This window comes from Chaetodon trifascialis, chromosome 6 (assembly GCF_039877785.1).
Source record: "Chaetodon trifascialis isolate fChaTrf1 chromosome 6, fChaTrf1.hap1, whole genome shotgun sequence".
Classification (NCBI taxonomy): Eukaryota; Metazoa; Chordata; class Actinopteri; order Chaetodontiformes; family Chaetodontidae; genus Chaetodon; species Chaetodon trifascialis.
In genome coordinates, this window is record NC_092061.1 from 16,169,976 (window position 1) to 16,194,055 (window position 24,080).

Genomic DNA, 24,080 nt, shown 5'->3' on the forward strand with positions numbered 1-24,080 from the left:
CAAAGATGCAACCTTTTGTAAAATACTTCAGTAATAATAGCACAGGTTGCTGAAAGAGACAAAGAATAAAGGTGTCAACTAAGTGACATTTAGTGCTGTTTACAATAACATACCAAAGTCTTTTAACCCTGAAGTTTGTCTGTCAGGTCAGGTATACGGCTTTCTAATCATAAAGGGGACATAGGTATAGAATGGGGTTGTTCCTGCTCACAAACCATTACCATAGAGTAAACTTAATATTTTTTAGACCAGAATACTCAACTTATCTTCAGACTTGGTGGTAGCACCCACTTGTCTTAACTCTCTTTTTAAATGTAATCAATATTTGAAGTCATTTAGTCGTTCAAATCATTAACACTTACTGGTCCCAAACAAAATGGTACATGAAGATCATTGAAGTCAAAGCTGGAACGAGACGCATAAAAAAAAAAACATACTCAGTACCAAGGCACACGGACTGTGAGGTTTCCAGCTCTGAAAAAGTAGCAGGTCATGAATGTGAAGCCACTGTAAATCTTTAAAATAAACACAATTAAACAGATCAAAAGATTTTTTTAATTATTTGTTTTTGCACTGAAATCTACATTCATATTAGTATGATGTAATTTGGTACAGTAAACACTGCCGATGTGGTTTTGCAATCCCCCCCTTGTTATACTGTGATCATACTGTCAGAGAGTATCAACTGAATTTCAAGCATCAGTTGATTAACTTTTTTTCTTACTTCAGTTTACTGGCCCCTCGTGTTGGAATTTTAACAAAATGTCAAAATGCAAAAACAGAAGCAACAACTTCAGTTCTGCCTTAAGAGGAAAAGAAAAACAAACAAAAACTAACAACAGAAAGACAGACTGAACAAATGATAAACACATACTACTTAACAACAGAGAGGATATATATTTGTAAAAGCACATTCGTATTAATAATAGATGATTTGGAATGAAAACAGCAACAAACAGACTCACTGTGATCAACCAACGACTGTGCCGCTTGCACTCAGCACATTCCACTTATATATTATCTGAAAAATTTCACCTGTGCCATTAATATGCATGAATACATGTCATTATAACCCCAACCCTCCCATCAAAAAACATCATAATAAATAAGAAAACAGGTGATTTGATTGGTCCATGAGGTAAAATGTGAAATAAAAAAATAAAGAAAAAAAGCAAAAAAGACAAAAAAAAAGTGTGGAAGAGGCTGAGAAAATTAAATTAAGCGAGAAAAGACTGTGATTGCAGACAAGAAAGCATGATGTCCAACAAGGTTTTATGACCATCCCCCAGGAAGAACCACATGCACGCACGCACGCAGTGAACGTGAAGCTCAATAACAAATCAATTGCCCAGGCTGAAAACTCAGTAAAGCCACTTGATGGATGATATTTCTATATTTACACTGAAGTGATGATTAAGCTCAAAGCTCAGGATGAACACAAACAACACAAGAAAGAGTAAAACCAAATGAAATCACCATATTCTCTTTTCATTCCTTCACTTTGATCTCCTACGCAATGTCCAAAAAAAAAAAAAAAGTCCACTGGAGCTTCCAGAGACAAAGAGAGGGGTTAATAATGACAGTGATGATGGAGGTGCTCGAAAGCAATGAGCTGTGTGAGCACTGGGTAGGCAGGAAGTCTTCCGCTCAGCGTAATCAGGCAGGTAGACTCATCTATTTCTGCTACAAGAAAAGAGCACTTCAAAAAAAAAAGAAGAAGAAGCCCCCTCTGCCCGTGTGGACTACCCTGGTTTGAAATCAAACACACACATACCTCCTGGTGTTTCGAGGTTTGCTGTGGAGGGAGCATGCTGTTAGCTACACAGTATAGCCTGAGTGGGTGGATTTAAAAGAGCACTTCAAATAACGACAGACTGCCCGCTCGGGTTTATATGGGGCTCAAAAACAAGTTCAACTCCTTCCGGATGTCTGAAGTTTGGGATGCAGGTTTTAACATCAATCTGAGGAGTGTATGTAGCAGTAACTGTGACGGTAGAAGCAGCACTAGTAGTGTTCAGCAGGCAATAGTCTTGTCTTTCTGAAGAGGAAACGGCTCAAGAGCAAACCCAACCAAGCGTTGATCCCAAAAGGTGCAGCAGCGGCTCTTCAGAGTATTACTGGGTATTATCAACAGATTTACCTTGTTTCAAAATCCTGGGGAGGTTTTAATCCTACTTTTGCATTAGAGACAGGATAGAGGGCTTTTTCCTCTTGTCCATTGGTCGCGGGTACGTGCCAAAATTCATCAGCAGTATTTTTTTTAAGCTTAAAAACTTAACATTCAAATGTTTTGCAAACTGGTATGCGGAAAACTTTAAAGCCATGTTCAGTTTTATTTATGTATTTTCTTAACCAGCCAGCTGAATAAATGGCTGTCTGCAAAAGTGCCAGGCACAGCTGACAAACTTAGCAGCCAAAAGCTACCGGCGTTTTCTTAGTGTAGGGTCATTTCATGTTTTACTGGAACACTGCTGTCATGGCAAACAGCTTAGTCATTTTAAAAGTCCTTGTTTGTCTGATTTTTTTTCCCATTTTCTCTTCTTCATGTGATTGTCACCCATTCCTCCCTCCTGATGTTTGCAGCACCACTCAGGCAGTCGTACAGGTAGGCAGTGAGTTTAAGACCTATCACAATGTTTATTTGACTGGTTCGTTCTGAACCAGTGAGGAAATTTTCACTACAGCTGGACATGAGGCAAGATGTCTTTTTCCATGACTGTAGAAACAGAAGAAAGTAAAGAAGGACGAAGGGAGTGAAGGGAATGGTAGAGAGGACACCTCTCAGAGGCTCTGTGCCCCCAAAGGCCCAATGTGGGCTCAGTCCTGTCCAATCTGGCCCCATCTAACCCATGTTTGGTTAGGCCAAATCCAGTCCGGTCTGGTCTGGTCTGGTCTGGTCTAGCTGGGATCCAGACCAGGGTTTTAGAAGAGTGCTTTGGATCCCTGGTTCTCAAACTCTGACCAGGCGTCGTTCAGTTCCATGAAGATCATCTTAGCGTAATGTTCATAAGGCTTGCCCGTTGCCTGCAGGGTGCATATGTTTGCAAATGAATACAGAGCAGTGAAGATGACAGCTGAAATACTTGGAAATTATGCTGAAAATAACATTTGTGATAAACTGAATTCAATTTTGCTATACTCCTGCACTGGCTAAATGCACAAGCAGCATGTTATACTGTACCTTATCTGGATGGACAATCAGCACAGCCTTCCTGTAGTACTTTTTCACCTGCTCAGGTGTCACCAGGTCAGCCATGCCCACAGGCTTCCAGCGGGTTTCACCCTCCCACAGCACCGTGTTCAGAGTTGACAGCAGCGCTCGGATGTTTCGCTCCTTCCCTTCAATCCAGTCCAAAATCTGCAGGATGACAATACAACAAACCTTAACGACCACTGCGAAAATGCACAAACACTGGTCAGGACCTGGAGGCTACTTTGTGAGGCACGGCTCTGGGTATCACCTGCCAAAAGGTGCCATGTTGGGTAGATCTAAGCAGTCCTGCTTGCAAGTAAAAGCACCTGGCTCAAGGACGCCTCTGTGATGGTAATGGGAGAGGCTAACACTGTTCTTTTCACTTTTTCAACCAGATTCATCCTGCTATTCTAATGATACAAAGACCCTCCAGTCTGTTTTTCAGTGGGTAACATGTATATGCATTTATTTCATTACCTGTAATTTAAGTGGATCAATGTCTTTTGTGATCTCCTGTCTTCTCATTTCAGCGATGGTCCTTGGTCCCTTCTTATCAGGCCGAGAGGCAAAACCCTGAGTCGACAGCAGGTCCTCAAAATCATCCTCCTTTACTTTCGGCTTGGGGCCTGAGTAAAAACACAGTACAGCACATCAAAAGATGCAAATAGACAAAGAAGCCTGAAGACTGGAGAAATCCATTAAAAGCTGAATGGAACTGTCTTGTGCTGAATCAAAGTTTGATTTCTTTTCACACAACTCATTCTGCAGTTTAACTCAATTCCAAAGATGTGAATATTACAAATTCCTTATTACAAATCACATGTATTCATTTCTATTGATTGAGGAAAACCATATTTACGTAATATTTAAATGACAGTTTTGAAAAATCAAAACATAAAAATGAATGATCCACGACTTGGGTAACTCATCCTTTAGCCTCTACTCAGGGTCTCTTACCAAATCCAGGCCCACGGACTCCTCTCTCCTCTCTCCCACCAATGACACTGGAGAAGTTGAGGTTGTAGTTGGGCTTGGTGGGCTGAGTGCCTGCAGGCTGAGATGCTGAGGGTGCTTTAGGTGTGGACCCAGATCCTGATCCGGACATCCAAGGTTTGTTCTGTGCTGACGTGGGTCTTCCAGACTGCCAGGGCTGGGCTTGAGGCTTAGCGGAGGAGGAAGGAGTCTTTGTGGTAAAAGAAGGCCCGGAGGAACCTGCAAGAAACACGGAGGGATGATAGGAACTTGACTCAAATTCATGAATTTATAATTTCATAAATGAAGTTTTTCCTCTTTTAAAGGCACCAATACAGGCAACTGCATATCTGACTGGGACTCTTACCTGGTAAATTGGATGCCAGATTTCCCAGGTCAGCAAAAGGATCAAAGGTCTGAGACTTGGCCTTCGACATAGATGGCACACCAGAAGCTGCAGACACAGTAACAGTATGTCAGATAGTATTTTCTGGGTTCATAGTTTGCAAGACTGCCCACCAAACCGGCAATTCATAGTGCTCAGTACACGTTCTGTCAGCCCCTACACAACACTCCTACACCTACCTGTGTTGGTGTGCTTGGGTTTGCTGGTGGTTGTGCTCATGCTAGCAGTGCTGCCAGCTGCCCAACTGTCCCACCCACCCAGCAGGTCTGGATGGCTGGCTGATGATGTCATCTTAGGGGTATCATTCACTAGCTTATCTGTTAAGACATGAACAACCAAGGTGTCACCAGTTAAATTTGTTTTGCATGAGGGACGAAGATGACACCCACATTGTAGATGAGAGGTAAACAGTTGGTGCTGCAAAAGCTAATATTTCAAAAAATAATATGGGATGTCTGTTGCTGCTGAGCTGGATTATGATATGTTTAATCAATCATCTCCTCAAAGCAAAAGGTGAGATATGATGAAGCAGGAGCATGTGGGATATAACGCTGAGTGACAACACAGCAGCTGATGCACTTACTGAGGTTGAAGAGGCTTGTGTTGGAGGCAGGAGTGGGGTTACTGTGAGCTGAGCTGAACCCGCTGGTGGCTGAACTATCCGAGCCCAGCAAGTCTCCAAACAGGTCTGGGCCAGAGGCCTGCCGAGACGATCCCACGCTGGAGCCAACACCAGAGCCAGACCCCATCCCAAATGGATCAAACAGGTCGCCCATGGCTGCAACACAGGCACAGCAAGGGAGGAAAAGATGCATGAAGGATAACTGAAAGGTTGTGCAACCAGCACCTATTCAGCGTTGACCCTTACGTTTCGAATCTGGTGTAGCCCCACTGTTTGATCCACTGAAGAACAAGTCTTCCTGCACTGCTCCTGTCTGACCAGCAGAGGGTGCAAACAGGTCGTTGAGGAGGTCACTGTTGCTGGATGCAGCTTTCATCCCTCCCTGGGGCCCTTGATGAGGAGCAGTGGAGGAGGATGAGGACGTGGAAGGAGGTTGAGGGTCAGAGTTCAACCCCAAGAGGTCAGCCGTGTCACTGATAGGAGACTCTTCAGCCGCAGGAGGGGAGGTCTGGGGGGGGGCACCAAGGAACAACAGAAGTGAATGGAATGATGGAGGAAGAAAGTAAAGCATTTTGTCACTACTTCTTAACACAGTCAGGGTGCATGATGAAGGCAGTCATAGCGTATTCATGGCATAATATGACATAATCAGTCCTCTAGGATTTTCCCCACCTGGAAGTCAGCATCAAACAGCTGTTCGCTGGTGTCACGTGAAAGTGGCTCCCCACCAGGGGCAGAGTAAGAGTACGACTCTCCTTCTGATTGATCACTCAGATCCTCCTGGTCATTCATGGATCCCCCTCCTTGACTGTCTGGTCCATCCTGAGGGCCACGTACATCTACAAGTACGAGAAACTGATCAGAGGAACTCTTACAGCACTTGAAGTTACTCTTGACTCAGCGAGAGGGGTGTTAAATGAAGAGGTAAGAGAAGGTTTATGGTCTGGCTGGGAAGAGTTAGTGCAGGAAACAAGTTTCAACAAACTTATTTGGAAAGGAGGACAGTAACCAGAAATCTTTGCTTTGTACAGCCTTAGATTTCTGGTTAGTGTCAGGCAATTTTAAATCCAAAATATTATCAGGAGATGTCAAGTGCAGTACCCTCCCAATCCAGCGTCTGGAAGAAGTTGTTGGCGTTGCTATCGGTGCTGACAGGAGATTCTGGTTCTGCTGCATTGGAGCCTTCTGGGGTCTGTGCCGGCTGGGGCGACTCCGAATCATAAAAGGCTGAGGAACCTGGCTGACGAGGCAGCTCGGGCTTACCTGGAGTGATCAGGGTTTGATGTTAAGTTCGTATGTACATTAGACTGTCGAAAAACATGCTTTCAAAGGGCAGTACAAAAAGTGATCTGAGAGACAGATGGATGGAGACACACAGTAAACCCCAACACTCGTATTCGTTTGTTTTAGGTAAAGTCACCTACCAAATTTACTGAGGATCTCCTGCTGTTCATCACGAGAGGAGAAAAGGATTTTGGGGTTGAGGCCCTTGGTTTGGAAGCCCTCCCAAGGAGGCGTCTTGGTGCTGGGTCTGTCTCGGGGTTCCACCTCGATGTCCAAGTTAACCTGGAACAAGTCTGGGTACTTCTCCTGTATGTCACAGGCATCCAAGTCGTACCTGATGAGAGAACAGGTCAATGGGAAAGAGGAAGTGGAGAAATCTGTTGTAGCTGATGTTACTGTGCAGGAAAAAAGAAATGTGATGCTTTGAGCGTCAACAATCTCGATTAGTAAATGACATTTCTCAAAATTTGGGACATACTTGGCAAACTTGACAGTGGTTGCATTTCTGGGGACAAAACCAGTGTGGAACTGGATCTGAAACATCTTCATGGATGCCATCTGAAACAAAACAGCATGGCATTTATAATCAGTGTTCTGTCTATATTCACCATTTTTCTTGTATCCATTCGAAAACTACTGAGATACAGAAAGTGCTAGCAACTGATGTGTGCAGCACATAACCTTGTGTGTGTGTGTGTGTGTGTGTGTGTGTGTGTGTGTGTGTGTGTGTGTGTGTGTGTGCGCGCGCGCGTGTGTGTGTGTATACCTTGGCCTGCAGACGTCCACCCAGTGTAGATCTAGCATGATAGATCACCACCAGTACGTCTCCCTGGACTGTCACATTGAGAGGAATCTCCGCTCTCCCATCCTCCATCTTAAAATCCCTGGAAAGAGCGAAAAAGTGTAAGAGAGAGGATGAATAACTGAAATAGCAACATTCTCTTTACTTCTTTTATCCAGGAACAGCTGAAAGACATTCTTGTGTATCAACTTACTTCATCTTGTCATACTCCTGTGATGTGGTGAGGACTCTCTCGTCTCCTACATAAACTTCGCAGAACGGCCTGCAGCCATTACGCTGCTTGTTGAAGAGTGGCACAGGTGTCATGATGATGGAGCGAATTATTATTGGCTTGCTGTGGGGGATGATGGGCTCCTCTGCCATCATGTCACACATATACTCTATATACCTGCAACAATTAAAATCAAGGATCAGGATCAGGAGGTAAAAGCTTGAAATGAAATACAAAAAAATGGATCTATTCCATGACTCTAGGGTCAAATCCACTAACCCACAAACCAAACTCTGCCTCTATACCTCATACTTTGCATATACCTCTTGTGTGAAGGTGCTATGCCAGGTGGGCAGCGTTTCATTGAGAACATGTAGACAGCAGCCTCAGCTGTGGTGAAAAGGCGGCAGAAACACAGGAAAGAGCAAACTGCCACCGCTGACGCTGCTCTGCCATCCTACAGAAAGAAAAGGCGATCATCTACTTATATCAGGGTCTTGACCCCCATCCCATCTGAGCATGCAAGAAGTCACTTACCAGACAGTGTACTATACAGATGTTCCTCTGGTCTTGTTTGAGCCATAGATGCATGTTCTTACAGACACTGTAGAGACTGCGGAGGTTGGGAGCACGACGCACCTGCCAGTTACACTCTGAAACCTACACACACACCCACATACACACAAACACACATAGCTGAAAACAAGAATCGAGTGTAGCTGCACAAAGGAAACTGAAAGACTAGCATTACTTAAGAGCAAAATACAGTAACAATAATACAACTATGTAATTCAGCACCAAACAGAGGAAAAACACTACTGACACTGTGACTGAGTAAATATACTATCCACTCAAAGCAATGGCCGACATTGAGACGGGGGGACACAAACACACACGTCATACCCTGTTGTGGAATCGAGAAGGCCTGTATGATCGTCTGGAGAGGTTATAGACAGCATAGTGGCCAGCATGACGTGAATCAAGGAACAGGCGGACGTCCTCAATATTGTTCTTTATTGCCGACTCCACCCCCTCTGCTGGGAAAGACATGACTACACACACACACACACACAAATACAAAGAAACATGTGTAACTTACATCAAAGGTTTATCTCTTCCTAAAAATGTTAATCAGTAACTAATGAGGGTGCAATGCATACCTGCTATTCTGGAGGTGATGTATGAAATATCAAGGTCCCCTTTGGCATAGCTGTAAGAGAAAGTGCAAGTACACTTATAAAAGGAGCTGGTATACAACATAACAGGAAGGAAAAAAGAAATCACAACAAGAAAAAAAACATCCTGGTAATGCAAACTGGTTCAGAAACAAGAAAGCTTTGTATTAAGATATACTAAGAGAACTCTGGTTTCGAAACCACAATGTTGCAGGATGGAGAAGTCCAATGCCTGAGTGGACATTTCTGGCCAGGCACACATTACAGATGTCTAAACAGCCTTGATGAAGGCTGTCCCACAAACATGCAAATTAGTCTAAATAAATCCCCCAGTATCTTTCCTCTAAGTCTTTAATGTAGCACATACATCTAGCAAACCCTTGGTGTTCAGTATCATTGGCAGTTCATTGATATAGAAAGTCTACATTGGATTTTACAGCAAAACCGATGCAATATGCTTCCCACTGAAAATTAAAATTTAGTACGTACACACACACACACACACACACACACACACACACACACACACACACACACACACACACACACACACACACACACACACACCTGTAAATAACAAAGAAATATCTATATACACTGATGACACTCAATTTTATCTGTATGCTGTCAGGACAGACAGGTGATGCTGGTTAGGACACAGACATAGCTGAAATGGTGATTTAGTAAGCAGTGGAGCCATATTAAAACCTTTAAACTAATCAAACCACTAATGTATTCATTCATTCATTCATTCATTCATTCAATCAATCATTCATACAGGCCTGTAATTCCCAGCTGGGTGTACTTGCACACCAGGTACTTCTGAAGTTGCTTGGGGGGTACGTGTAAAGACTGTAGCTCAACAAAGTTAAAAAAAATAAATAACTCAAGTAAGGGTACTCAAGTAGCCTAGAGTTTTTCCTTACAGGGCTGTCTGAAAAAAAGGCTGAGAAACACTGATGTAGACTTACAAAAGATACATGCAAATGATATGATGGCTATAACAAGGGCAACTAAATGAAGCCAGCAGTTTTAACAGACCAGAGGGATGTTGCATTTGCACTGCTTTCCTGTATTTAGCTTTACAAACATGACATGATGCAGGGGCTGTAATGAGACTATCACTGCCACACCACCAGCATGTCTGTCATTCGCTGATGTCATTTTCTAATCACTCCCCTCTTCCATTCATCCCTAAAATGATGCTCATCCGTCCATTCACGTCACACTCTGCATTCATTCAACTGAATTATTGAATGTGCGATGTTAGGATCAGCAAGCTGTGATGACGGACACAGCACGGCAAACGGCTTAGTAGGGTTTTTTATTCCTCTAAATCAAACACAGACTACAGGAGCACACAGAGCAACACATGAGCTGATGCACTTCACCGACCCATATTTACCTTGGGTTGCTAGGTGATGGACACATAGTGGGACCATGAGGGATTGGGACAGAGAAAGGAAACAACAAAAAATAAACAAAATGACCAAACAAATGGAACAAACCGATGATAGGATAACCAAATGAAACATCAGAACTGTGGGTGTGGATAGGCTACTGAAGGAACACTTTGCTTATTTTCAACCCTTTCAAATGCATCGGCCACAGAGGCCGCCTGTCGACCACATCAACAATGACCGGTGTTGTTGAAAGAACTACAATTAGAGGTAACCTGAAATAAAGTTTGTCTTTTGCTGGGAGATTTGTAACTGCCATCAGAGCAGAAGAGCACAGGCACGTAGCAAAATGTTCCTTTGACAAGGTTAATCTGGGGTATGGTTATGAATAGCTACACAGACAGTTTGCATGTATGCAATCACCCACATTTACTTCTGGTTGATGCAACTCTGATGACCCATGATGACTGACAATCAGTAATGTTAAGAAAGCTGCTATGCCAATTGGTGGATGCCTGAATTTAAAATACGCATACTTTCAACACAGTACATTTACAGTTTTCTCTCATTTTTTCCCCATCATCAAAATTGTGATGATTACCAAAGCTGATGTGGTGGTGGAACTGTGTAGGTTAAACAAGAAATAAGTAGGCATTTGTGAAGTGACAGCAGCCAGTGCAAAATGTGAAAAGTCAACTCCATGGGTTAACAAAAAAACAAACATAATAGGAGTCATGAAATCAATTCAGCAACATGTGCCCATGCTATGCCAGATGAGGAAAATTTGACTGTCATGATGCACAAATAAAGCACAATCAGTGCTCACTGAACTGTCATAACAATTGAAACGTGTACACCTGAAAATGGAATATGACAAAACAACATTAATCATGATATCAAGGCCGGAGCACCTTACCTGGCTACGGACTGGATGACCTTAGAGGAAGTGTCTTTTATGTTGGTCAGAAAGCGCTCTGTTCCTCCACGTAAGATATCGAGGAGGCCGCTGCCCGCCTGATCAGGATCGTATACGCCTGTGGGTGTGATAGAAATATGACACCTTTGCAGACAAGTGATCCAAAGGGATTGTTTGCTGTACTTTGAGGTAAATGCATCAAATAAAATCAGTTTCTCCCAGCTACCTGCCGGCCCCGGGCAGAGGGCTCAGATCGACTCAACATCATTTATTGCTCAGGCCGGATAGTTTGAACGGACAGGAGGACTGGAGTTACTCCTCAGAGGAAACAGCAAACATACTCTGCCTTTCGACAGATGGCTGACTTGCTGTGTAGAAATCCTCTTAATGGACAGTACGCAGCCTGTGTGTGGGTGTGCATGGCTGTTTGCGTGTATAGGTGGGAAAACGACAAGCCTATAATGCTCATTTAGAGAAAAGGTGCAGATTAACGAAAGAAATCAGATCAGATCGTGCTCTTAAAAATCTTAATTCAAATAACCCCAAAACAGATTTGCTTGCATGCTTTGCTTCAGTCTGCTTCAGACATACTGTCGGGTGTGAAATCACCAAAAGTCATCGTGCCAAATACCAATATGTGGTCTGTGGCTGTCCGGTTTGTTTTCTCAAGCACCCTCAGCTTTGGCAGGCAATCAATCCCGTGCTTCATCCTTTCTATTCTGCTGCAGGCCGATACTAAAAGCAACTCAGGATCAGTCGAGGTTAGTGGGTTACAGTGTGACTGGAGCATTGTGTGCAGGCTTTGAAGCAGTAACACAATGACCAAGTAAGCAAAATGAAATTGAGAGGAAGAAACTTCACTATTTTGGGATATTTTCTTACATTTATCATGATTTAACAAAACGCAAAGGCTCTTCCACTGAACGCAGAGTAGGTGGGATATAGGTGGGATTTTTTCCCCTATAACAGACACAGGTGCCTCTCATTGGTCATGTATGTGACGCAAACTATTGGGGGTACATGTTTCGTCTATACATTGTAGATTTCCTTTGAATATACTGTGATTTTCTTTATGTAGCATTTGTATATATTAACATGTGTACACTTTTGTTACTATTTGATTGATGATCATGTGCAACTTCTGCTTGTAAGATGCATTATTGTGTTGAAGAAGACAGCCCTGAATTTGTCAGTCTGCGGAGGAGCCTTGTGTTCACAGCATTAAAATCCTTCTACAGGAGCTAAGTGGTGTGTGAGAGTGTGTGTACACTCTTGTGAATATGTGTTTCCGGCTGATGGAGAATTACTACAGGTTATAAAAAAGACTCAATCGCACCTCAAAAGCACAATTTATCAGTCAGCTCTATGGCTGTTTGTAAGTGGTAACATGAGTTATTTCATTGGAGTGCAGCATAACAAATTGATGGAAATGCTTGAGGTCCCTTATGAGGTTATGGACTGTCCTTCAGCAAATCAATGAGCTGTTCAAATTTCATTTCTAAAAACAGGTCAACAAAAACAAAGCTGCAAACCCTCCACTGAAACACTGTCCACAGAAAGCATAACAATGGCAGGCAAACGCTTACCTGCACTGTTGTGGACGTTGTGGATCTGCATGGGCGGCTGGGCTCCGTTGTTGCCAAAGCCTCCGTTCTGCTCCAGCAGCTGCAGACATTCATAGCCGTCATACACTGGACGCCAACAGTAGTACGCAGTCAACATTGTAACAGGTAGGTCAACAAAACGGAAGCTAAGCTGACCAAAAAACAAACAAAAAAAAGTCCTATTGCCTAAAGATACGAATGAGGAGCAGCAACCAAAAAGAGGTTAACAGAGAGAGAAAAGAAAATCATCAGAAAAACAAACATAATCCTTTGAAATGGAAAAAAAAAAGTCATCTACAAAAAAACCCTTTGCCAACAAAGAATAAAAATAGGGACAGTCAGAGGACCACAAACAGAGAAACAGAAAAAGAGCATCAATCAAATCCTGAGCGTTAAAGACAAGTCTCGTCCTTAAATGTAAAATCACTTCGCACGATTTCCAAAAAGTCGATTAAAAACAGTTCGCATCAGACGTGCTGGACGGAGTCGTTTTCAGATCAGGACTGTCTGTCTGCGTCTGCGTTGAGGCGTCCAGACAGCCTCTGAGTCTGGCTTTCTGCCTCACTTCCCTCTCAGTGTTTCACTTCCATCTCTGCTCCCTTCCTTCACAAGTTTTCTCCTCCTCTCTGCTCCATCTCGCAGTCTGCCTCTCCATATGTCTGAGCCGCGAAGCAGCAGAGAGAGGAGGAGGAGGAGGATTATACTCTCCTTATGTCCAGCAGAGAAGCCCCTTCTTAACCTTAATCAGATCAGCGATCACCAAATCTGTCTTCACTCCGCACACATTCAGCAGCCTTGTCAGGATTCAGGTTAGTAAGAAATTGGTTGAGAAACGGAAAAACTCTTTGCTCCAGTTCGCTTATTTGTTTTGAGGAATTGCATTGACTAAGAATAAGATGGAAAATTCAAGTGTCTGCTGTACTAAAGCACAGGAAAAACTGATTTTCATACGGTGGTAAGCAGTGTATGATTTCCAAAAAATCATACACTATCAAAAAGTATTTTTAACTGTGATGTAAAGAGCAATTCAGGATACACACGCTGGCTCAGATACATATCATTGTGCATCACATCAACACATTGTTGGAAGAAAGGACTGTAAACCTGGAGATTTTTGACACTGAAATCAGCTTTACATACTATAAATCACAACTGTGGCTGAGGATTTGGTGATAAGCACCAGGATTTGTGGCTTTGTGCTGAGAATCATAAGAGGCTGCCGCTGCTTAGTTGGTCATGGTCAGCCACCTTGCAGGGTAAAATGCTTTTCTACTCCAAAACCCTGGCTAAAGTCTTAAATCTGATTGTGCTGAATTAGCTACTGTGAGTGGTCGATGAAAAAAAAAAAACCCTGTTAGGGGTTACAGTCACAAAACTACTGAAGTGTTGGCATCACTTCATGCTTGTTTTTAATTTCAGTTTCACCCATTTCCCACCTCTATGTGTCTCTTTGGACCCATCGCGAGCATGCCAGCTGGGAAGAGAGGAGCCTGGGAAAGAGAATACAGACTCCTTTGAGCCTGCCACTGTGTGTGTGTGTCCGCGTTATATGTGAGGCTGAACAAGTGTAACCACATCAGTAATTTGAGGACACCATTACACACACAGCGGAAGGAGCCGTGTGGTCGGCCTGTCAATAGCCTCTTCACAGGCTGGCAGACACTGAGGATGCGTCTCTGTGTCTCAGCAAATCGACTTGTTTATTGTGAAATGCACTTGGCCAAAGTTGTCACCTACTGAACACTGATGCTCGATGCAGAAACCACATTAGACCAAGATAAGAGAAACTTGTGAACCACACATTCATTAATAGAATGGAAAGTCTTAAACGAATCAACTGATGTGTCAAATCTATTTTATGAGGAAGGAGAAATAAAGTCTTCATGGCGGGAGATGCCTTCATTGTCTCTTGGGTAAGGACATAGACTCATTTAACAACCACAGCCATAATTTAGCTCCATCTATCTGTTTGTTTTCACCTCAGTCAAGAAACCAACAGGTGCAGCACTGCACCAAACATGTCTAGGTGCTAAACACAGCACAGTTTTACTGTAGTGTCACTTCTTAAATCTAATGTGGTGGAACACAAACGTGCGCACGCCCACCTCTGTGATGGGAGACTTGGGGTTGACATTGCGTGCTGCTGCTATCTCCTGGAGCTGGTTGACCAACTCTGTAATGGACAGACGTTCCTCCGGGTTCACCTTCAACATGGAACCTGGACAGGAGGAGGAGGAGGAGGAGGAGGAGGAGGAGGAGGAGATTCATACAGGAAACAATTGATGAGGAAGACAACAATATTACCATTTACTTTTAAAACTATGGAAATCGAGGGTGCATATGATTAGTTAGTAACCATCTGTCATTAGTCACATACCCAACAACCAAGGTAAACACTATTTAAATTCAAAGGTGTTTTTTTAGGTTAATTATTAGATTTTAGGGCCACTGTGTGCAGGAAAAGGACAGATTTGACTTGACCACCAGGTGGAGCTGTTCAACCTAATTAGATAAGCTTTAAATAAGGTGCAGGTACTGCAGCCATGGCATTTGTCTCCGCCGTTGTCTATGTGGACTTTATGTTAAGAAGTTCAATCCTAAACATATTTCTGGTTGGTTAAGCTGACAGTAAATTTGACCCGTGCTGACAGCTGTGACTTATGGGTGGCAAGAACAGAGGAAACCTGGAGGGAGAGATGACAGCCAGGCAGAAAGAAGAAGACGCAGAGCAAAGGTACGTACGTATGAGGTCGTGATACACAGTGTACTTGACGTCGTTCTGAGGGATGGAGTACTTTCCGTTGACGATCTGCAGCTTGGCCCCCTCCTCGAATGGGTGCTGCTTAAAACACAACAGGTAGAGGATGCATCCTAGGGCCTGCACAGGAGGGAGGAGATAACAAAGATCATGATAAACCCTAAAGCTGCCTTTCTTTATGAAAAGAAAAGAAAAGAAACCATGAAAGAGTCCCGACAGAAGACAGAAGTGGCTCTTGTGTACAAACAACTAACGGAGAGAGGACGAGCTGACGTGTGAGTGAAATGACTCTTAATAATCAGCTTCAACAGGCTCTGTGGAGGCCATTGTGTTTCTGTTGTGCGTCCTGTGTGACAAGTCACTGTTTTTATTTTGTCTCTGTGAAAGGAAATACGTATTATATAGAGCCTGAAAACATGAAACTGCATTTTCCCAGACAGAAGAATAACACGATTTTCTCTTGTTAAAAAAAACTGTCTCTTCCACAGACCGTTAGCTCGGCTGTAAGAACAGGAAACTCTTAACCACGACTGGTCCAGCATGAGCTGTGACATCAGGGAGCAGAAAATAAAAAAGGTAAAAGCTCTCACCCAGATGTCCTGTTTCTCATTGATGGGGAAGTTGGAGTAAAGGTCGATCATCTCTGGTGTTCGGTAAGCCGGAGTGGTGTTCCTTGTGATCTACACATGAACAACAACAACAAAAAAAAAACTAAATACACAAACACAACTGCAGTGGATAAAACCTGAGCTAAGCACCCTGCTATCGTCAACTGTTGGTCTGTGGTCTGAAAGACATGTATGAAATGAAGAAAAAGCTTTGAGGAAAAACATCTTTCTTCTGATTATTTGTCATGAAAAGGACACACTGTTACTTGTCCCCACAGAGGGTTAATCTGTGCTTTCAGAAACAAATTATTCCCATCGAAACTAAACAGCTATCACACAAGTTATTACGCCGAGAAACCAGCTTCACTGGGGACCCACATACTGAGGTCATCCGTGGCAAAGCTCCTGCGTGTGTGTGTGTCTCTGTGGTTATGGCATAAATATAATTAAACTGATTGATCAGCGCTTCCTTCCTAGCTGTTAATTCAATCAAAGGTCTCTGGTTCCTGCCCAACACCATGACGCCAGTATTGCCACTGATCCACTGCAAACCTGAATGTGTTGTTTGTTCTTTTTCCTCTCAGATGAGAATATAAGATGCATTCATGGAAAACTGGCTGAAATTTGGATTTCAATGTATTGTATAAGGATAACACTGCGCAGATGAACCTTAACTGATGTTTGAGTGTGTGTGTGTGTGTGTGTGTGTGTGTGTGTGTGTGTGTGTGTGTGTGTGTGTGTGAGTGTACCTCATCCTCCACCATGGACCTCTTCTGTGCCGACCAGCTGTAGTCGGGGTAATGTGACACTGTGGTGGCGCTGCCAAAGTCACACAGCTTGATGGTGCCCTGGTTACTAATCAAGAGGTTCTCAATCTGCAACACATCAAGAAAGCAGCGGGTTATCATATCAGTCAATACATATTTAATTAGAACTCATAATATCCCCTAATTTGTGCTTTAAATTGCAGCATCTTATTTTAAATGTAGTCGTTGAGGTGCTTCATTCATACTATGGACTCTTCATCATCGACTACCACGCCATGACAAACCTTGAGGTCTCTGTGTATGATCGGAGGCTTCTGCTTGTGCATGTGCTGTACGGCGCGGCACGTCTGGTAGAGGATTTTCAGCACGGTGTCACATGACAGGGGAGCCCGCTGCTCTACCCGCTTTATAAACTCCACCAGCTGACCTGAGGCAGGAGAGATACAGACAGATGAATGACTGAAAACCCACCAGTCAGTACCCACATGCCTTTTTTGCCCTTTGACAGGAAGCTATGCAAGATATGAGATGCTAATACCTAATTTTCAAGGGTAAGTAAAGAGTGGCTTACAATGCTGGATGAACACAAAGTCTGCTGTAGATGAACAGTCAGACTGAACAGAAAGGAAGTAGAGCAGGAAGTGGAAAGGCTGCAGACGGGAAGTCGTTTCATCATGAGGGTCATGAGAGTTAGTTGGAAATGGATCTGACGACTCAGATTAACTGCAATTCGGTTTGATGACTGAGTAAGTGCTGATTCAGTGGTGAAGAAATCAAAAGAGGTTCAGGCAGAGGAGAAGTCTGTGCGTGCAGGAAAGTGTGTATCTACCTTTACACAACTCGGTGAGGATCAGGAACTCGGCCTGTCCGGTGTCCGACTCCTCCTTACTGATGGAGGCGGCAGAGCAGAACTGAACCATGTTGGGATGACCCGACAGCTTTTTCTATAGAGCAGGCAGGTCAAGGAGCATGCAGCAAAAAAAGATGACTGAGGCATCCAGCCTGGCTTCAGCTCAGTCATTTCCCTGGCGACAAAGATGGTAGATTCACCTCCTCGGGGTGCTTTTTATGATAAAAATCATTGGACACTGCAGAAATCTAAACCAAAACCAAACAGGAGCGATTGCTCTTCTGAAACTGTGCTGTAGTGTGCTGGACAAACAGTGGAAGCAGGAAGAGATTATGGCTGGGTGATGGGAAGAATTCACTTTAGACTTGATTTTTCTGCCTCGTCAGCATTCGAGGCTTTAGTTCTAAAGCAAAATGTTGCAACAGAACCAGGAACACAGTGCGTCATTTACAAATGGCCTGTGACTCCACAATGTGCTATACGGCGTGAAACAACTATTGCCCAACTGCGCAGGAGATGTCCTGGCTTTTCTAGCTGCCGGCCAAAAGGTTTGTCAGTTCCCTCCACAGACAGTTCTCTCACGGATGAAAACTGTAACTGAGATACTGAACTTCAATGGATGCTTCAGTGCATTTACTTTATTCCTCATGGCAGCCACAGGCTGTGTCATAGGATGACACACACTGTGTGATGATGGAAAAGCATCTATCCTTTCATATTATGCTCTGCACTGCACTATTTGTCATCACTTGGATGATGCTATGCCTTCTTCCACACGGCGCGGATGCAGGCAGGAAATCTGCATGAAGGCAACACAAACAAACAAACATGGAGCCGTGCAACTGTGAATGAAACGCAGTGAGAATTATGCATTTTCTGCCCTGCTCATCATTTCCTCTCAAACAAGAAACACAGTACAGTGCTTTAGAAAAATGACAGGCTTTTTAAAGACGCAACCACATAAGACACAGCACTCTGTGTTTGTGAAACCACAGTGCTAATATAAATCTAAGCACTGTAAATACATATTAGTTCCTGGATTGCACATTCTGGCATTGTGTGGCCCTGCCAATGAAATTAAAGTGATCTACTGATGACAGTACGCAATGCTGGAGGCACATTCCACACTCTTGTAAAGTCATGGGTTAGAGTTTAACTTGCCTTTGTCACATGTCATCCTTTACTATGTGCCAAAATAGAACTGTCCCACACTGCGAATAAGAAAAAAAAAAAAACAGTCTTTTCTTGAGTGTCTGGAAGCAGTAAAGGATACCATGAAGCAGACTTCTTGTATGATTTCCTTGTTCTTCTCTTCTTCGTTGGACAGTAACCTCTGAAACAAACGCACACACACACAAAGACCATTGGGTTGTCGCTGTTCTGTGATCAGGTGACGCATCATCTTTTTATGAAACACACTTAAGAGGTCTGAACCAGCATATTGCATCAATAAACGGGCTATATAGTGTTTGCTGTGATCATGAGAAAACTGATTTCGATGCCAGATCAAACAGGATAGGGGAATCTATTGGGAGAAATTGACTATAACACTCACAATTATGTTTTGAAAATAAGAACTGTTGTGTGTTCGTTACCTTAGAGCCCAATATTTCCTCCATGGTGCACCGCCATGTTTCTACAAACCAAACACTGGCTCTGAAGAGGGCCTCTTAAGTTTTTTGTGGGCATCTTAGGGGTGAGTGGGGCAAAGACTATTCAGCTGGTTGTAAATCTGCAGCCTCACCGCTGGACACCACTAAACCCTACACACTGGGCCTTTAATGTCTGATCTTTGGAAATAACAACACACAGCATCTTAACCCTACATAGTTCAGCAGTACGCTTACAACATGGACAGAATAATAAAGCACGCAGCAGATGGTCCCACATAATCAAAACTGTGCTAGAGACTTGTCGGTCTCTAAATAACAGCCAGAACGTTTCGTCAGCAGTGCGATCGACGGCACAGCAGCAGAAGCAGCTGCCCGCATTCGTACATCCAAACCCTTTAACAGTTCAATAATATGCAGTAAGCGTAGCATACTGTGAAGGGTCACACCAACTTGAATTTTAATGAACAGTCATATGTAATAACACCGTGTATACTCAGATTAGGTTCAGTGAATCATTCCTAGACATTGCCAGGCCTGCTGAGAAATGCATGAATGAACCAATGTGCAATACTGAGTGGCAAAGCAGCGAGTGGCTCCACATGAAACAAGCAGCAACAGGTGAAATGTTCTGAGCGGATGCATCTGTATCTTACCTTGAGGGCATAGTCTTTACCACTGCTCATGTCCTGGGCTTCATACACAAAGGCAAATCCACCTGAGAAAAGAAGAGAGCGCAACCAGGGTGTCATTTACAGTGAACAGCAGACGGACTCTGAAGCTATGAAACACATCATCACCAATCAGCTATTAAAAGACAAAGGGGTCAGAAGTAAAGGGAACATATCTGAGAGACACATCCAACAGCTGATCTTTAATTGTGCTTGTGTACAGCATACCAGACAACCCGTTTCATTCCACAGGAAACTGAATTCGTTTCGTTTTTATCTTGTGACCGCTGAGAGCCCTCAAACCTCCAGCAACGCCCTGCTTCACACACCCATGAACACTTAAACCAGGCAGCTGCCAGGAATAACCACAGTCTTATCTGCTGGCCACTGAACAGCCAATTTAAGCGTCATGCCCAAGAACGATACAGGAAAACGTTCCGTCACAAGCTCACGTCTCGAGCTTTCGGGCCATGGATGAGCGTAGACCATTTCACTGAACGTGTGGCTGAAAGCTGAACTGGTGCTTGTAAGGGCAAATGCTGCAGTAATAACTACACAGCTAGTGGGGAGAAAGGAGAATCAGTTTGCCTGGAAGGACGTTCTGCGATGTTTGGCTGAAAAACATACAGCTGGACATACTTTTACAGACCTTACATACATTTCTATAGAACAGGACCACACCTTACAATTCTACAAATCAGTACTACTGAGAGCCCAGAGCTTAAATGGACGATTGGTCATGAGAATCATTACAATAACTACAAATACATAATCATAAGTAATTCCTATCCATCAATACACCACCATTCACTTCTTGTGGTAGTTCAATTTTGGTGTTTGTCTTGTGCTCACAAGAAAATGTATTTAGCGAGTTACAGTCCAAACAAGGCCATGGGGATGTTGCCATAGTGATGGGTAAATCAACGACCAGCCTTACTTTGCTGTGTGAAAACTGGAATGAGCCCAGTCGAGGCTCTAGCCTTTACAGCTTTATTCGCAAAAGGGAAGATTGCCCACGCGACCTGATGGTCACACTTGACCTCCTGCCTTTAGCACTGAATATGAACACTGGTTTAACTGCATTTTAAGCTCATTCCCTGAACTTCAGACATACTTTAGCACAAGTCATAGCCAGCTATCAAACCAGCACATCCTTTACTGTCTGTCACAGCAACATTTATGTGCAGTGGCAGTGAATTTGCTTGAAGAACGCACACCCTTCCCTGCGGGGATCACATGCTTTCCTCTGTTTTGTGCTGGCAAAAGGAAGGCAAATCGAAAGGCTCCATTTACTTAGCTCCAATTCCCAATCCATTCATACAGTAACATAAATTAATTCATGAATTTAAGATCCTACTCCATCATACCAAAACTTATTAAATTTTACTTGGGTATAATCTTTGCGCTTGTATTGAATAATTACAGGCATACATAAGGAATGAAGCACGGCTTAGCCACTCTAGCTCTGAATAAAGAGACCTCTCTTGTCTTCTGTCAACCTGCTCAGAGGAGGCCACAAAAGCCCAAAGAAAGAAAAGGCCGTACAGCTGCCACAGTTCCAGAAAACCTGTTTAGCTATTTGAAGATGTGATCTCTGCCTCACTAACCTGAAGAGGACAGAGTCTTCCTCTTCAGGTTGTGTCACTGAGCTCATGGTGACAGTCACCGCTTGTGTGGTGACTTGTTCTTTCATGACCAACACAGCGGAGTGGTTTCTCAAATTGATCCGAGAGTAATATGTGGCTACCCAAGTATATCCTTGTGGAATGACTGTCGCCTATCTGCCCACGTGGCTGGCACAGCAGACAGATAAACTAGTCACGGCTCTAAAAAAAAATAGAACAGCCGTTCATTGTTTTCGCTCATGAAAGATCTTGGTGAGGACACACAACAGAGACACTTTTCAAACAGCAGGATGCTTGAAAAGGACAAAGGTTGGTGTAAAGTGATCTTGATTCTCACCATCTGCTACAACAAGTACTTTTTTAAGACAAATACAAGCCTGATTCCAAAAAAGTTGGGACGCTGTGAAAAACACGTTACCCATGTAGTATCATCCTCTGCACAATAAATCATGTGTTCACAAAGTGGTGAACCTCTCTCCATCCTCGCTTGTAAACAACTTCTTACCCAATCATGATGCTATCACCTGTTACCAATCAACCTGTTCACCTGTGGAATGTTCCAAACAGGTGTTTTTGCATCATTTTCAATGGACTACATGTTAAAAAAAGATTCTTATATTTATGTTTTACTCAGTGTCCCAATATTTCTGGAATGTAACTAACCATGTATGACATTATAGACAGATTGTCTCACTGCTTTGCAACAAGATCAAGCATCCCTTATCAGCGCCACAAAGAGGAAGCCTGATCTGTGGTTTCGCAAAAGTCCTCTGATCAGACACAGATGTTTTGCTGCATACAAACAAGCCGGCATAGATTCAATCTCTGACACCTTATTACTACCTTATTATAAACCACAGTTGCTGAAATAGCATTTCCTTAAAATTTTGCAGCAATTGATGAGGAAACTTGCTAAAGAAAACTAAATATCAAACACAATGAACAAAGAAAATCCTATTCATAAGAGTCACGTGGACAAAACCCCCACTTTCCTGATGCTGACCTTTCAAGGACCAAATTGGAAATTTGAAAACCAGGTTTCATCAACACATTGCCTCTTTTCTTCTCCAACTGTCTTTCTTTTGCAGCCCTAGTTAGACACACGTGGATAAACGTTTCACAAACGCAGGGATCAGTGAGGAAGGTGTACTGATGTCACAAGAGAGGATCCAGCAAAGCTCTGCAGATGCTTAGACTGGGCTGTTTGTGTAAATAACATCAAACACTGAGTCCTTGACATTCCCTGTTCAGTAAGAGGTTTTGGTAATAACACTGTCGTCGGTAATTTTTCCATTCAGTCTTTCCATTCAGCCTTCCTGGCCTCTCTGTTATGATCTAACTTGGTGATGATCTGTACGGTAACGTTGCAGTTTAACAAGAAAAGATGGTAACGCACAAGACAAGCTCAAAGTTAAAACTGTTTCTGTGTCACCTCTACACATCCCAAACTGGAAAGCGAGCTAATGCTTATAAGACACACAGGAAACTAAATTATCAGCCGGTGTTTACTTGGTGACTCATAGCTCTGCAGCTGTAATCGCTTTTATCATAGAGTCGAAGTATGTCAGTCAAGCTAGCCTCTTAGCTCGTTCAGCTAGCTAGCGTGCCTAACCGCCGAGGACGTTATCGTCAACATTTCTCGTGGTGGTAACGTTACACCATCTCACCTTCCGCGATCACCCTCCTGATTCTCAGTTTCATGTCACCGAGCTCAACGACCTGCCCGACGAAATCATTCTGGTCCCGGCTGGCTGCTCCGGACGAGCCGGGCCCGGCTAGGAAATCCAGTGCCGACTGGAACAGGGACATTTTCTCCAGCGCCCTGCTTCAGGCTCACAGAGGCCGGCTCCAGGTGAGGGAATGTGGCGTTTAAATCCCAGCAGGCTCAGCAGAAACACTCTACGGCAGTTTACTCTGTTATAAAGGCTTACAAACAGGCGATGTTATCCTTTCACTGGAAGCAAACATCCTCTTCCTGCTGCTAGGCTGACGAGGCCGCTACCATCTCCATTGCTGACTTCCGTGAAGGGTGATGACGTCAGGACACGATTCAGTCATGTGACGACCAAAAAAAAAAAAAAACTTACGAAACAAAAAACGACGCTTGAAGAAAATGTTAGCGTGTCGCAACGTGTTTAAATCGACTGTGACATTAATTTCTGTATTTCTTCTGTACATACTGTTCTATTCTCTTATTAGTGTTAAGTGACAGAAAGCACTGATATAAGTTCATTAGCATTAATTAACTGAGATTTTTCTAAAATGCAGAAAAGAGTCGCCTGACAATGATGATTATGATTATTATTGTTACTACTACTACTACCACTAAAGATTTGGCAATAAACGAATTAAGAAATTTTCTTTTTCAGAACATTTATAATATATATTCTTTATTGTTGGATATTGTAGAGTCAAACTGTGTTGTCAAGCTTAAAAACATTCATCAAATTAAAGACAAAAGAGAATAAAAGACATGGAATCTTGAGTCTGATCTACACATCCACCCGTGTCAGAGTAATAGTCTTGCAGTTCATAATATCGTGTATTAGTACGCCATCTACTGGACATATTTAGGTAAAGTTTAGGTGTTTGATTTAGGGTCAACA

General features: G+C 43.2%; 1 protein-coding gene across 1 annotated transcript; it reads right to left on the reverse strand.

Moving 5' to 3' along the window:
- Positions 1–536: 536 nt before the first annotated feature.
- gak (cyclin G associated kinase) lies at positions 537–23,534 on the reverse strand. Its single transcript, XM_070965411.1, has 29 exons — positions 23,142–23,534; positions 19,835–19,896; positions 18,842–18,901; positions 17,548–17,662; positions 17,003–17,145; positions 16,701–16,826; positions 15,934–16,023; positions 15,328–15,463; positions 14,691–14,803; positions 12,568–12,646; positions 10,982–11,099; positions 8,651–8,700; positions 8,394–8,542; positions 8,028–8,150; positions 7,814–7,947; positions 7,473–7,667; positions 7,244–7,361; positions 6,956–7,035; positions 6,618–6,811; positions 6,295–6,456; positions 5,866–6,032; positions 5,440–5,701; positions 5,155–5,349; positions 4,751–4,888; positions 4,533–4,619; positions 4,151–4,405; positions 3,671–3,819; positions 3,182–3,358; positions 537–3,024 (listed from the first exon to the last, which is right to left on the reverse strand). The coding sequence occupies exons 1-29, from the start codon at positions 23,281–23,283 to the stop codon at positions 2,923–2,925; spliced, it is 3,921 nt and encodes a 1,306-aa protein (XP_070821512.1). The 5' UTR covers positions 23,284–23,534; the 3' UTR covers positions 537–2,922.
- Positions 23,535–24,080: the final 546 nt, after the last annotated feature.